Raw genomic sequence first — 12,853 nt, forward strand, 5'->3', positions numbered from 1 at the left:
GGACTATTTGATCCTCACAAATTACATTATTTTGGCCTTTTTGACTATTAATCTTACATATTTGGGTCTAGCAGCTTCATTAGTAAGCATTTCACAACAATGATACGGAAAGAATTGCATACCCATTATTATTCTGTTTAAGGTTTAAACTTGGCGCCCAACAACGACACACAAACAAGGGGAAGGTTGCACGCATCTGTTATTCATTACTGTACCAGATGGATGAATTCCCATAGCTCAACACTCACAATTACACCACCTATGCATAGATACAGAGATGTATACATATAAAAATAAAGTTAACCCTACATCGATCATTAACATATGAACTACTACTTAGGACAGGAATTTATAGACTAGTATTCAGATTACACCCTATCTAACTTAGAAATTACGGTACCCCTAAACATATACATGAATACTAAATTTGTGGCACTACAGTATCACTCACGAGGACTACAGTTGGTAGAAGGTTGCGACAGTCAAAATCGTGTATAATACTGGTCCTAGAATATCCGTGATGTGCTGAACAACTTGTGCTGTGAACGTAGTTCGTTACCACTACCAGTAATGTACACACGATCGCCCCTAATATTTTTTCAGTGTTGTGGACCTGACCAGGGCTGGATCCAGCATATTATTAAATGGGTGGGGGGGGCGTGATTTGACTGATGAGTCCTGAAAAATGAATAATTATATTTGTGGTAACGCACTTTCCTCAGTCACCCAGCATGCTAATAATTAAAACTCGGACGTATCTTTGGTTAGGCACTAAACCGGAGACACATCTACAAAATCTTTTATGAATGTAGCGATAGGCTCCCAGCCGATCGGTCACGGGCTCTGATGCTGATGGTTTACTACGAGACAATGTATTATTTTAAAGGGGACTGTGTAAGGATGTGATCCGAATCAACTTAGGAGGAAAATTATTGTTACAATGTCTCTAGCACAGTATTCTATGAATTATAAAAACATCGATGATCATGCAGGGTCAGACGACGGCGCTAACCAAGTGAATAATGTCCTTCTACAGACCCTGATATCTAGTAATTTACATGCATCAACTTTACAAAATCTGTTGGTATTTCAATATACACTTACGATTCACCAGTCCTATGAATGATTGTAAGGGAAGTTCAACATTCTTGACATAATTTTAAGTCAATTAGGAGTAATCTTCACACAGTTGCATAGTGGCTTACCAGAATCGGAGCCAGTTGGAGTGTCCAAGGTTCTAGATACTTCAGACTGATCTCTCTGGTCTGCATCTTCTGCTCGTACTGAAACAAATGACGTGATCACTGGTTATTCACTTTGTAATCTATTTCGGGACAATAAAAAGGCCTGTTTCACCCAACCCTAATCAGTTCCATTGTGTAACTTTCTGCATGGAGACTCAACAGATTGATATGTTCTGAAACTTAAGATACTAAGACAAAGCAGGGGTGAAGATATAACAATATGGAAATAGTTAACATAGGCCTACCTATGTAAGATTAGTGAGATGAGTTTCTGATCAAAATTATTGACGATTAACGATGTGAACTTGCCTTTTTTGCAAGCCAAAATGTCAGTCAGTCAGATTTGGGGCTTGGATGACAATCACTGTTAATAAATGAGCTGCAAATCACTGTTTCAAAAATCATTGTCCCATTCTGCCCCCCCAAAAAAAAAAAAAAAAAAAAAAAGGAAAATTTTTATTACGGCTATATGATTCAGTTCCTTTCACACTGAAAGTATACCACACGCAGTGATCACCACCATTCCTAAAGAATTATAAAAATGCAAGAAATTGTATTAAGCCTAACAAAAAAATTTCGTTGAAAATTCGACTCATGAATAATAGCAAAGAAAAACTTCACGTCAGGAAAATTAAAAATGAAAAAAAAAAGTGTAATTTTGTGTGATAAGCAACATGCATTCCCCTTCTAGAGTCATTTTCACTGTGGTTGTCAGTATACTGAAAAAAAAAAAAAAAAAAAAAAAAAGCTTACATCTGTGTCACCGTCATCCGACATGTATTAGCTGGCTAAGCTCAAAATTTAGCTAAATGTCCAAAATCTTCCCTTCACATTATTACTGTCATAAGCTGCCAACAAGGAAAAATACACTGAGCTTAATCTGTATGTGTTTCTTTGTATGGAAAGTAAAATAAGTATAATACTTTGCACAAACCTAAAGGATCGCTCAATAATGCACACACAAACTCGTCACCAAGGTCCATTGAATACTCAATGGACCTCGCTCGTCACCAGGCTTACCACGCAACTCACTCCCTGTCTGGCGGCCTCACGACAACACCTCTCTCCCAGCACTCCCAGCTGTCCTGGAGCTCTGTCCTGGAGATAGTGAAACCTGGTTTCATATCTCCCTAGACCTTCTCGCCGCTGCCTGACGACTCGATTTCGCACTCGTAGCCAGACCACGTTCTGCCGTAGGAGAGCCTCTCTCCTCTGTCTTTGGTTCTCTCGGCCTGCCGGTAGTGTCCCTCACCGTAGTACGACGCCGAACCCTGAAGGGGTGCCGCAGGGCACTTACATGAAGGGGGGCCTTTATGGCCAGGTTATAGGAGGCGGTGAGGGCGGCACCTTTCTGTTAGGGCAAGGGATAGGCAAGTCCCTCACGGGGCAGTGACGGGGCTTCTCTCGACGCCCTTTAGACGGCGGGAAAACCTCCCCCTGTCACTGTAGGGTTTTCGTTGGCCGAGCTTTTTTTTTTTTTTTTTTTTTGCTCCGTCTTATATTTAGTTAACTCTAACTTGTTTGGTCTGTTTGAGGAATTAATTTGCATTGCAAATTAGTTCTGTGGCTGCCCTAATTTAGTTTTTGTAAACTAAACATCACTACCGTTGTGTGCTTTATTTTATTTATTTTCCCTTGCTCTGTCTTATATTTAGTTTACTCTAACTTGTTAGATCTGTCTGAGGAATTAATTTGCATTGCAAATTAGTTCTGTGGCTGCTCTAACTTAGTTTTCTAAACTAAATATCACTACCGTTCTGTGCTTTATTTAATTTACTTTCCCTTGCTTGAGTCTGTCTAGGTGTGCTGATTTATTTAACAAATTAGTTCACACGGATAAATTCACTCAAGCAGAAATTAAATTGAATATCTTTATAATTAATTTACTTTAATTCTGCTCATCTGTTTACTGTTGAGTTGACTCGTTTGCGTCAGCCCAACAAACGGACTGAGCGCACACTGAACTATATAAATTTATTTTATTTTATTTTTTTTTCGTGTCCAAGTGTCTGAGTTGCTTAAACGCGTGTCTGTGCTGCCTGGTGCCTATGCCATGAAGGTGGCATGCACCTCCAGGCCCCAGGGGCTTCCCCGCCCCCCCCCCCCGCCCTTAAGGCCCCCCCTTCCCAAGCCAACTACCTGAGAGAAGAGAGAGCGTAAGCTCTCTACCAGTAGCTCCTCCTCGTCTTCCACCGGGACCTCCCCCGCTGCTCCCTCCGCTCCCAGGCCTAACGGGACTGCAGCTCGTCCTCGCTATGCTGCTCCCACCACGTCCTCTTCCGCGCGAGCTGTTAAAGTTGTGCGAATCCACAAGTCATGGAGGGAATTACGCCTGCCCCAGCTCCCACCTGTTCAGGCTCCCAGGGTTCCCCCCAAGTAACTCGCGGCTCCTCTGGCACCAACAACCTGCCGCCCCGGTCACCTCCTGCAAGATCACCACTGCCTTCTGCCAAGGCCCAGCCGGGTGCAGGCGCGTGCGACCGCGCTGCTGAGCCGACCCAGATGGCCACCACTGCTGCCAAGGCGACCGCCCCCGCAGGCACCCCACCTGCCCCTGCTGCCATCACTGCTGCTGCTGTTACTGACGAAGAAGGGTGGACCCTGGTGACACGTAAAAAACCGTGAGCGACACCAGGAAACGATCATGTCCCGGCACTACGCTTGACTGCTCCCCAGATGCCCCCACCTGCAGCACGCCCCTCAGTCTCGGTCCGGCCCCCTCCACCACCCCCTTCCAACTTTCCAGCCTTTCGTGTCCCAGTCCAACCGGGATTCACGACTTGCTACGGAGCAGTCCAAGCCCTCGAAAGTCACCTAAGGGGGCTAGCTATCACAAAACGCTATGGCCACAATGACAGCTCCTCGCGGGATGAGGAGTCATACCTGCGTCTGAAGGCTCTGGCGGAGGACGAGGCCCCACCCCTGAAGATCGTCGAGCTGCAGCAGGGCGAGCAGCTCACCAAGGCCACTGTCATGGGGTATCCCAGGTGCATGCCGGTGGAGATCCTCCTGCAGGATCCCCTAGTGGAGGAGGCCAATCGCTGCCAAAATCAGCGCACAAGAGAAGAAACACTGCAAGTCACTGTCACCCTGAGGGGCCCCCTAGTACCTTCCCTTGACCTAGGCAACTGGGGAGAATTCCACCTGCGCCCCTTACACCAGAGCCGCTCCGGTGTTACTGCTGCCAGAGATATGGCCACCACAGGGCCAACTGCCATCGCTCCCCAGTATGCGGCGTTTGCAGTGGCAGCCACGACATGGAGCGGTGTCTGGTAAAATTCAAAGCAAAGCAGCCAGTGACCTCCCGATGCCCCAACTGTGTGGGATCACATCATGCCTGGCACCCCAGCTGCCCAGCCAGAACGATAGGGTCCTGCAAGGGTGCGAGCAACAAGTGGCATGGGTACAGGAACAGCAGGCCGTCAGTCTCATTCCAGCCCCTCCAGGTACTTTCATATGGGGGCAACAGCGCTGCCCCATGGAACAAGTCTCATCCATTAACGAGGCAGAATTTCCTCCCCTGCCAACCGTGATAAGCTGATCTCCACCCAACGAGACTGCAGTTCCCCCACCACTTGCTCTCATCCAGGGCGTCACCTCTACGGAGGTACACTGTCCAAGCTCGCCACCACAGCACCCATCAGCCAGGGTAACTCCCAGCCGCCCCCCCAGGCCCCCATTCAGCAGGAGCCCATCTTCAACCTCGAGGAGCTCCGCTCCATTGGAAAACAAATAGCGGAGACCGTTGTTGTGGGCATCAACCAACGCCTAGGGTTAACGTGCCCCACAGCCCCACTCTCTGCCGCGACTGACGTGATAATCGATCAGGCCATTGCAAAGAAGCAGAGAGGCACACCACAGCCTGCGCCCCCTTCAGAGACTATACCAGACCCCTACTGTGCAGGGCGGGTTGCCCAACACGGAGGGCACAGCCTCGATCCACCGCTGCCTCATCCTAGCGGGTTCAGGAGCCTCGTCTCCCACCCCCTCCACCAGAGAAAGTGCCGGCACCAGTGGCAGCCGACACGGTGGTCGAGGCCCCGGCCTCCCTGCCGGGCGACAGCCCCCTGCCTCCCATGACCTGCGAGCAGACCCCACAGACCTCCGCTTAATACAGTGGAATTGTTTGGGGATCAGGCACAAGCTCCCCCTCCTGCAGGAGGCAGTCGCCAGGGATCAGCATCTTTCTCCTGCAGGAGACTCTACTCCCCGACAATTCCTCATTTCGGCTCCCTGGATACACCTTCCATCTCCTCCCCTACGAAGGCAGAGACACACGAGGATGTGCTATACTTGTTAAAGATCACGTCTCCCACACTGTCTGTGACCCTCTGTCTTTTTGTGGACCAGGTGTGGAGGTGCAAGGGGTTATGTTACACCTGGCATCCTCCACACTAACTGAGTACAATGTCTACAAAAGCCAGAGGGGCACTCTCGATGTGGGAGAGTTGTTCTCCCACACTGCCTCTCCTCCCGCCCAAGACCTCGAGGGTAGAGCAGATCAAGTTGCCAGTGCTTTTGCACAGGCTGCCTCCCTCGCCATCCCGCTACAGTGACGATCCGCGAAGTGATACTGAGACGGCTGGATCTACTGCCACAGGGTCAGAGAATTGAACCACCGACACAACGCGGCACGTAAGCAGTACCGGCGGCGCCGCACATCCCCACACCGCCAATACCTTGCTGCTGTAATGCAACATGTTGTGTCGGAGAAATGCCGTCTGAAAGAGGAGGCATGGATCAGATGGTGCAGGACTTTGGATTCTCTCTCCACTCTCAGGGAGATGTGGAAGAGAATCCAGTCTGTCTCTGACCCACGTCCCCCCCGTCCACCCTCTCACCCTGACCCAGCTGCTGAAGCCAGCCATCTCGCTCAACACTTCGCGGACCGCTCCACTTCCAACAATATCCTGCAGTCCGTTAGAGACAAGCAGGTGCAGTTGTCTACCTCTCGTCTTGCAGCAATCATGCTGCCTGTGAAAAGCCTGACCCCCGCTGATATACCTCTCACCAGCAGGGAACTGCATAAAGCACTGCAGCATAGAGGAGACACTGCTCCGGGGCTCAATGGGCTAACCTACTCCTTGTTATCACATGCCGGAGATTGTGGGAAAGATTGTCTCCTTGATCTGCTCAACCTCTCGTGATCTGAGGGCCGTTTGCCAAGGTAACGGAAGACAGCTGTCATCCACCCAATTCCCAAACCTCGCGATCCCGGCGCCATGCACCCTATCTCGCTTCTTAGCTGTGTGGCTAAAAGAGCAGAGAGGGTTGTGTGTGCCTGCCTTGCCTGGCGTCTGGGACCATTGCACCCGAGGAGTTTTGCTTACCACCCTGGCAGGAGTGCGTCTCACTGCCTTGCTTCCTTCCTCAGGAAGCTTCGAGGTGGATGGGGGATGGCTGTCTTCCTTGATCTCGAAAAGGCCTTTGAGCTGGCGAACACTCTTGCTGTCCAGGCAGCCCTTGCTGACAGGGGAGTCGGAGGTAGGCTTTTGTCATGGGTGGGGACTTCTTTCTTAACTGAACAGCAGGGGTCAGATTCCAGCGGCAACTCTCTCCCTTCTACCATCATCCTAATGGCACTCCCCAGGGGAGCATTCTTAGCCCCCTGTTATTCAATGTGCTAGTCAAGAGACTTCTAACTGTTAACTATGGACCCAGTGTGACACTGCTCGTCTACACAGATGACCTGGCACTGGTCTTCTCGAGGAAAGACTGCTTCACCCAGGCACCCATCTCTCTTTCCAGATTACACAACAAGTGTAATGAACTCGGGCTGAAAGTCAACCTCAAGAAGACCAAGTGCCTACCTTTCGGTAGGCACTTGGTCTTCTTGAGGTCTTCCCGAACATCCCCTCACGTTGGGTGGCCACTGCATTGAGCTTGTCACGCTGCACCGATATCTGGGGATCTACTTCGACTCAGGGCTAACCTTCACCCGACACGTGATATACCTACGAGATCGGGCCGCCTCCCGCATTTCTGCTCTCCGCTACCTGTCTAGTCGCAGCTTAGGGGCATCGTATGCAGTTCTGTGTACTTTCTATGTCCACGCAGTCTGCTCCCTAGTCGATTATAGTGCGATCTGCCTCCCAGGGCTGACTTCCCCCATCTCCCAGTCCTTGGAGGTACTCCAAAATGAACCTCTACGGGTTATTCTAGGCCCTCCATGCTGGACCCGACTGGTCAATTTACGGATGGAGAGTGGGTTTCCATCACTCGCCCACCAGTTCACACTACATGCAACAGCAGAAACGCTTCATCTAGTTAATCTTCACCCGACGCTACATGTTTCCATATTCCTTAAACGCCTGGCTAGTAGGCCCCCAGACCCGTCCCCTCCTCGGGAGTGGGCTCCAGCCATGGCCGCACTCTTTCACAAGTTCGGTGTGGCACAAGAGGTGTGCCTAGATCCAGAGCTGGCATGTCCAGGCTACCTCCTGCACCATGGACACCTCCCCCTTTCACCATTATCAGTCCCACCAACATGAAGCCTCACCACTCGATCCCTGCCATCCTTCGGCAGGAGAGTCTCAGTAGACTCGCTGTGCTCAATTCTGATGCTGCAGTCTACTACACGGATGGCTCTGTTTCGTCCGATGGTTCAGCGGGAGCTGCTTTTGCTTATGGGGACCACACTGAATCCTGGCGCATCACCACGGGTGTCTCCCCCTTTCAGGCGGAGCTAGTGGCTCTTCTTGGTGCCCTGCGCCATGCCTATAGCCACCGACATAGACGTGTCATTCTCCATACTGACTCCCTATCTTCCCTTCAATGCCTGGCATCTCTCTCTCTAGATGCCCACTGGTTCCTACTTACTGCCATATTTACAGCATCCTCCCTTATCCAGTGGCGGGGTGGCACGTGATTTTTCACTGGGTACCTGGGCACGTTGGGATTCGGGGTAATGAACTAGTCGATGCTGCTGCACGTGCAGCTACATCACTCCCTGATGTTACATATCCGCTTTGCCCCAGTGCTTCCAGAGTTCTCTCTGCTGTGGCTGGCATTATTACGAAACTTACAAAGGACGACCATCGCCTACGTGTCGCCGACGGCTCACGCTCGGCCACTTGGTATGCTACTGCCACATCATATTCCCCCTATCTCGATCCCTCCAGGACTACCCAATTATCTTTTAGTCAGGCTCCGGCATTTACAGATGGGATTCCTATGCTACCATCAAATTGCCAGCTTGGACCCTGAACCGTGCCCCAACTGCTACGAGCAGTCTGCTGAACCCCTCTGCCATTACATTCTCGACTGCCCTGCAACTGCTTTTGTTCGAGAGCTCCCTGGAGAGGGCTTTGGTCGCTTAGGCGATGATGAGTACGATGCTGCTTGGGCAATTGGCAATGCAACCTTTCAAAGGCTCCTACAAACTGGACGGGAATATCCACCTCCCCTTTAACTGCTGCTCCCACCCCTTGTCATTATTCTAGACCCAACGCACTCTTTTTTTTTTTTTTTTTTTTTTTGGCTCTTCCCTATTTACTCTGCTTTATCTCTGATGGGCTCTTAGTTTGGCCGTGTCCCACAACAGGTGGGCAAATATTCAACAACAACAACAACAACAACCACGCAACTGGCAACCTCAAGATAGACTGGCGTAGTGTTTACTATATAGATGCTTCATTTTCATTGGTTAGCTGAGAAGCATGGCCGACTTAGGCAGCCAATTATAATATAGCATCCTGGTCGGTAAAATTCTGAGGACCACAGCTTCCCATTCTATCCAAAGCAGGATTTTTAAAGTGCTCAGCATATCACGATTCACATACAAACTGATATACTGTACGTTAATGGCGTATGCCACTGTCTTCTTTACTTTAAGATATAAGGCTGCCAGTACTGAAGTTCGACTTGCCACGGCCAGGTATTACACAATTATAGGCTGAAAATATTAACGATTTTCGGTAAAGCATCACAATGGCAGTGTAATTTGAGCCAGAAAAAATTGAGAAGTTTGCATTAAAAAAAAAAACCAGATCAGAAATGTTCATAATATATCCCCAACTCCATCTCCACCTTGGAACCTTATATTAACCCCTAAATACCGCAATTCGATCTGGCTTGTAATTCAGGGGTGTTTTTTTCAACTTTCACCAAGGGGAAAATCAATATGTTCTGGCTAAAGAGGTAGAATTTACACACCTGACAGCGCAATCGGCAACCCCCTAGGCCTAATGGTTACCGCATAATCGAGGTTCAAAGGTGAAAAAAAAAAAATAGTTACCCCCAAAAATTTTTGAAAGCCCCCATAGTTTTGATAACTAAATATTTCTATTACTGAAATAGGTCATTGCAATATCACATGCCACACCACGCCCGAGAACAGGTGTTTTGGGTTGTGGGGAGATTACTTGCTTTTGGGGAGATAAAGTACCCTGTAGGGAGAAGGTTTATAGGTATGGATGTTGGATAAAACGATCTATTCTCATGAAAGTAGAGCGCTTTAGTTTGTTCTTGACCAACTACTATGAAAACAGATGTGTATGTACGTGTGGGGAGTTAAAATTCGATCGTAGGGTAGGTAGGGGTATACAAGGTAGAGGGGAAGGTGGGGGGGCTGAAGGGGGATGGAATGGGCCTCGTGGTTTGGGGATGGGTAAACTTCGACTAACGACGTCCTGTTGGGGCGTACAGAGGGGTGGGAGGGTCTTCAGACAGGGTTATTACGTGACATGAAACATTCAGGCAATGGGGGGGGGGCCGAGAGGGGGGGTGACCCCTCCTGTCCCCAGAGTGGCCGGATCACCCAACCCGAGGCCGGAAGGGTTAGTTCTCATTGGTTTGAAGGGATATGCGTCACAATCGGGGCGGGGCAATGTGCAGGCAGTGTTTTTACAAGGTGTGCTATATTGATGTGATTCGGCTGAGAGGACTAAAGTGGTCAACATGTACAGTTGGCCACAAAGTTCCCTGAACACTTCCAGCGACATGTGGAAACCCCATCACGTTTGTTTACTCGAGAGTAGTAGTAGAATTCCATGAATGAAGGGCCGATGATGTATCGTGCCTGCTGATTGGTTGATTGGAAACCAGGGTGAAAAGTTTCCTTATTGAAGATAATAGAAAGTACTTAGTGTCTAAAACACAACGAAATAATAATGCATTTAACATTTGCAAACTGACTTATTAGTGAGGGTTGTAGAGTTCATGAATGCATATTATTTGTCTCCTACCGATGCTGAGAAAACGGTGAACCAACTTAATATCCATGAAACCGGCAACTCGCAAGGAAATGTTTTGAAATACTGTTCGAAAAACGGAGATAAATGGTTCGAGTACGGTCATCAATGCAATGTGAAAATATTCCATCCTTCATACTTTTGTCCTCTACAGAAACAACATTAATAACGCTGAACTACGTTTGGAGCTTTCCAGGAAAAACTAAGATAAATATATACGTGATAAACCACTGAGTTTTGCGTATATGACAGTGTGAATCATCATACATGTCGTGTTACAATCCCATCCCAGCATTACGGACTGCGTATTCCGCCCTACATAGCCAGACTCCTGTTTCTACCTAATCCTTCACAGCCTTTGAACCTTCTATATAGCTATATCATTCTACCTCCTACTACTTCTGCTTAGATTTCTTTAATTTGCACTTTCACTTTACATCTTTCCTTCCCTCCACCTTGTTCTCACTTTCCATCTTTCCTTTCCCATCCTCACTCCCAGCTTCTTTCTGTCTCTCCCTCCTCCTCCCTCTCACCTTCCATCTTTCCCTTCTGCCCACTCTCACCTTCCACTGCCCCTTCCTCCTCACTCCCACCCTCCATCTTCCCCTTCTTCTCGCCCTCACCTTCCATCTTCTTCCTCTTCCTCTCACCTTCGATCCTCACATTCTTCTCGCTCTCACATTCTATTTTCCCCTTCTTCTCACTCTCTATTTCCAACATTCCCTACTTCTCACTCATACCTTCCAAACTTCCTTTCTTCTCTCTCACCTTCCGCCTTTGCTTCCATCCCATGCACGTTCCATCTTTCCCTTCTTCTCATTTTCACCTTCCGTCTTTCCTTCCATCTGACTCTTACCTTCCAGTTTTCTCTCCTCACTCACACCTTCCCTCTGTCCGTCCCTTCTGATCACATCATTCCTATGTTTCTCTTTCTCTCTCTCTCTCTCTCTCTCTCTCTCTCTCTCTCTCTCTATATATATATATATATATATATATATATAGATGCACGTTGAAAAGTCCCTTATTCCCTTTGTTACAGTACGTTGGTCATGATAACTGTGGCACCATGATAACACATCAATCATTCATTCAGAATCTCAAGTGTTTTGAACACTGATATCGTGGTTATTGGTCAAGTATTATTGAGATAAAACCTGGTCATAGGCCTGTAGATGATCATATTTTGCATAAGCTTATGTGTTGGTAGTAGGTAAGAACAGCATAGTGACATGAAATATCTTTAGACGAAGCTGGTGTTGGGAATGCGACAGGGTTCGTCACTGGACCTGGATTTGGAGGTATAAGCAGACGAATGTGCGAGAGTATTGTTGCCAGGATAAGGAGCATAGTAACCTCTTCAACTGGGACTTCTGGCCATCAGCAGGGTAAATCCTTCAAGCATTAGCCAGAATAATAGCTTTTGCTTTAGCAATTCGTGCTCCGACTGTAGCACCTGAACCGGACTTCTTGAGTCCTCTGACTGAAACCTGTTGCACAGTGTGATTCGATGAAACCACCAGATTAAAACACCAATGTGTATTCGGATATCTTCGTGCGTGAAGACAGTCAGTCAGCATAGAGATCGCACAGCGGAAACACGACAATGGACTACCACCAAGAAAAAGTTGCCGAACGAGGAAGGATTGTTGGGATGAGGGAGAGTGGCATGTCCCCTACGGAAATAGCAAGAGAGCTTGGGATACCCCGGACAACAGTTTACTTGTGGCTGAGGAGATGGAAAGAGGAGGGAAATTTGAAACATCACCACCGGACAGGTATGCCTCGGAAAACAACTGTTCCCGAGGATAAGAGGATTGTTAATACTGCTGAAGCAAACCCCTTCACCAATGCTGTCGCCATTCGTGATGATCTCCAGCTTGATGTGTCGGCGGAAATAGTAAGGAGAAGACTGCACGAGCAAGGAATACATCACAGGATCCCAGCAAGGAAGAAGCTGACAGCGAGGCACCGGATGTTCAGGCTTCAATTTGCCCAATGATATGTTCAAGAAGATCTCGATTTCTGGGGACGAGTCATATTTAGTGATGAAATAACATTTTCATCCACAACACATGGAAGGATCCATCGTTGGCGCCGAAACAACACCAGATATGACGAGGAACATATCTTTGACGAGGCTAAGAGTGGACATATAACTGTTAATACATGGGGGTGGATTTGGTTGCACGGTGTGGGAGAGGTGACCCCAATTCATGGTCGATTTACTGCTGACCAGTACATAGAAATATTCGAGGACGTTATGCCGCCATCTGTCCGGGGCTATGTTCTCCCATTCCCAGAAAGAGTCCTCTTCATGCATGATAGGTGTCCAGTCCACACTGCCCAGGTAGTAACACGGTGGTTTCGGGAGCAAAAAAAAAAAATTCGAAGTTTTGAACTGGCCTAGTAAGGGTTGTG

At 48.3% G+C, this 12,853-nt stretch overlaps 1 protein-coding gene across 1 annotated transcript; it reads left to right on the forward strand.

Moving 5' to 3' along the window:
• The first annotated feature begins 12,038 nt into the window (after positions 1 to 12,038).
• On the forward strand, positions 12,039 to 12,434 carry LOC145397856 (uncharacterized). Its single transcript, XM_080270892.1, has one exon. The coding sequence runs from the start codon at positions 12,039 to 12,041 to the stop codon at positions 12,432 to 12,434; it is 396 nt and encodes a 131-aa protein (XP_080127018.1).
• Positions 12,435 to 12,853: the final 419 nt, after the last annotated feature.

Source organism: Coenobita brevimanus, chromosome 43 (genome assembly GCF_032717465.1).
Source record: "Coenobita brevimanus isolate Jiangsu-jjx chromosome 43, ASM3271746v2, whole genome shotgun sequence".
Classification (NCBI taxonomy): Eukaryota; Metazoa; Arthropoda; class Malacostraca; order Decapoda; family Coenobitidae; genus Coenobita; species Coenobita brevimanus.

Coding starts and splice junctions, on each gene's coding strand:
- LOC145397856 (XM_080270892.1), top strand. CDS start 12,039: ATGGACTACCACCAAGAAAAAGTTGCCGAACGAGGAAGGATTGTTGGG.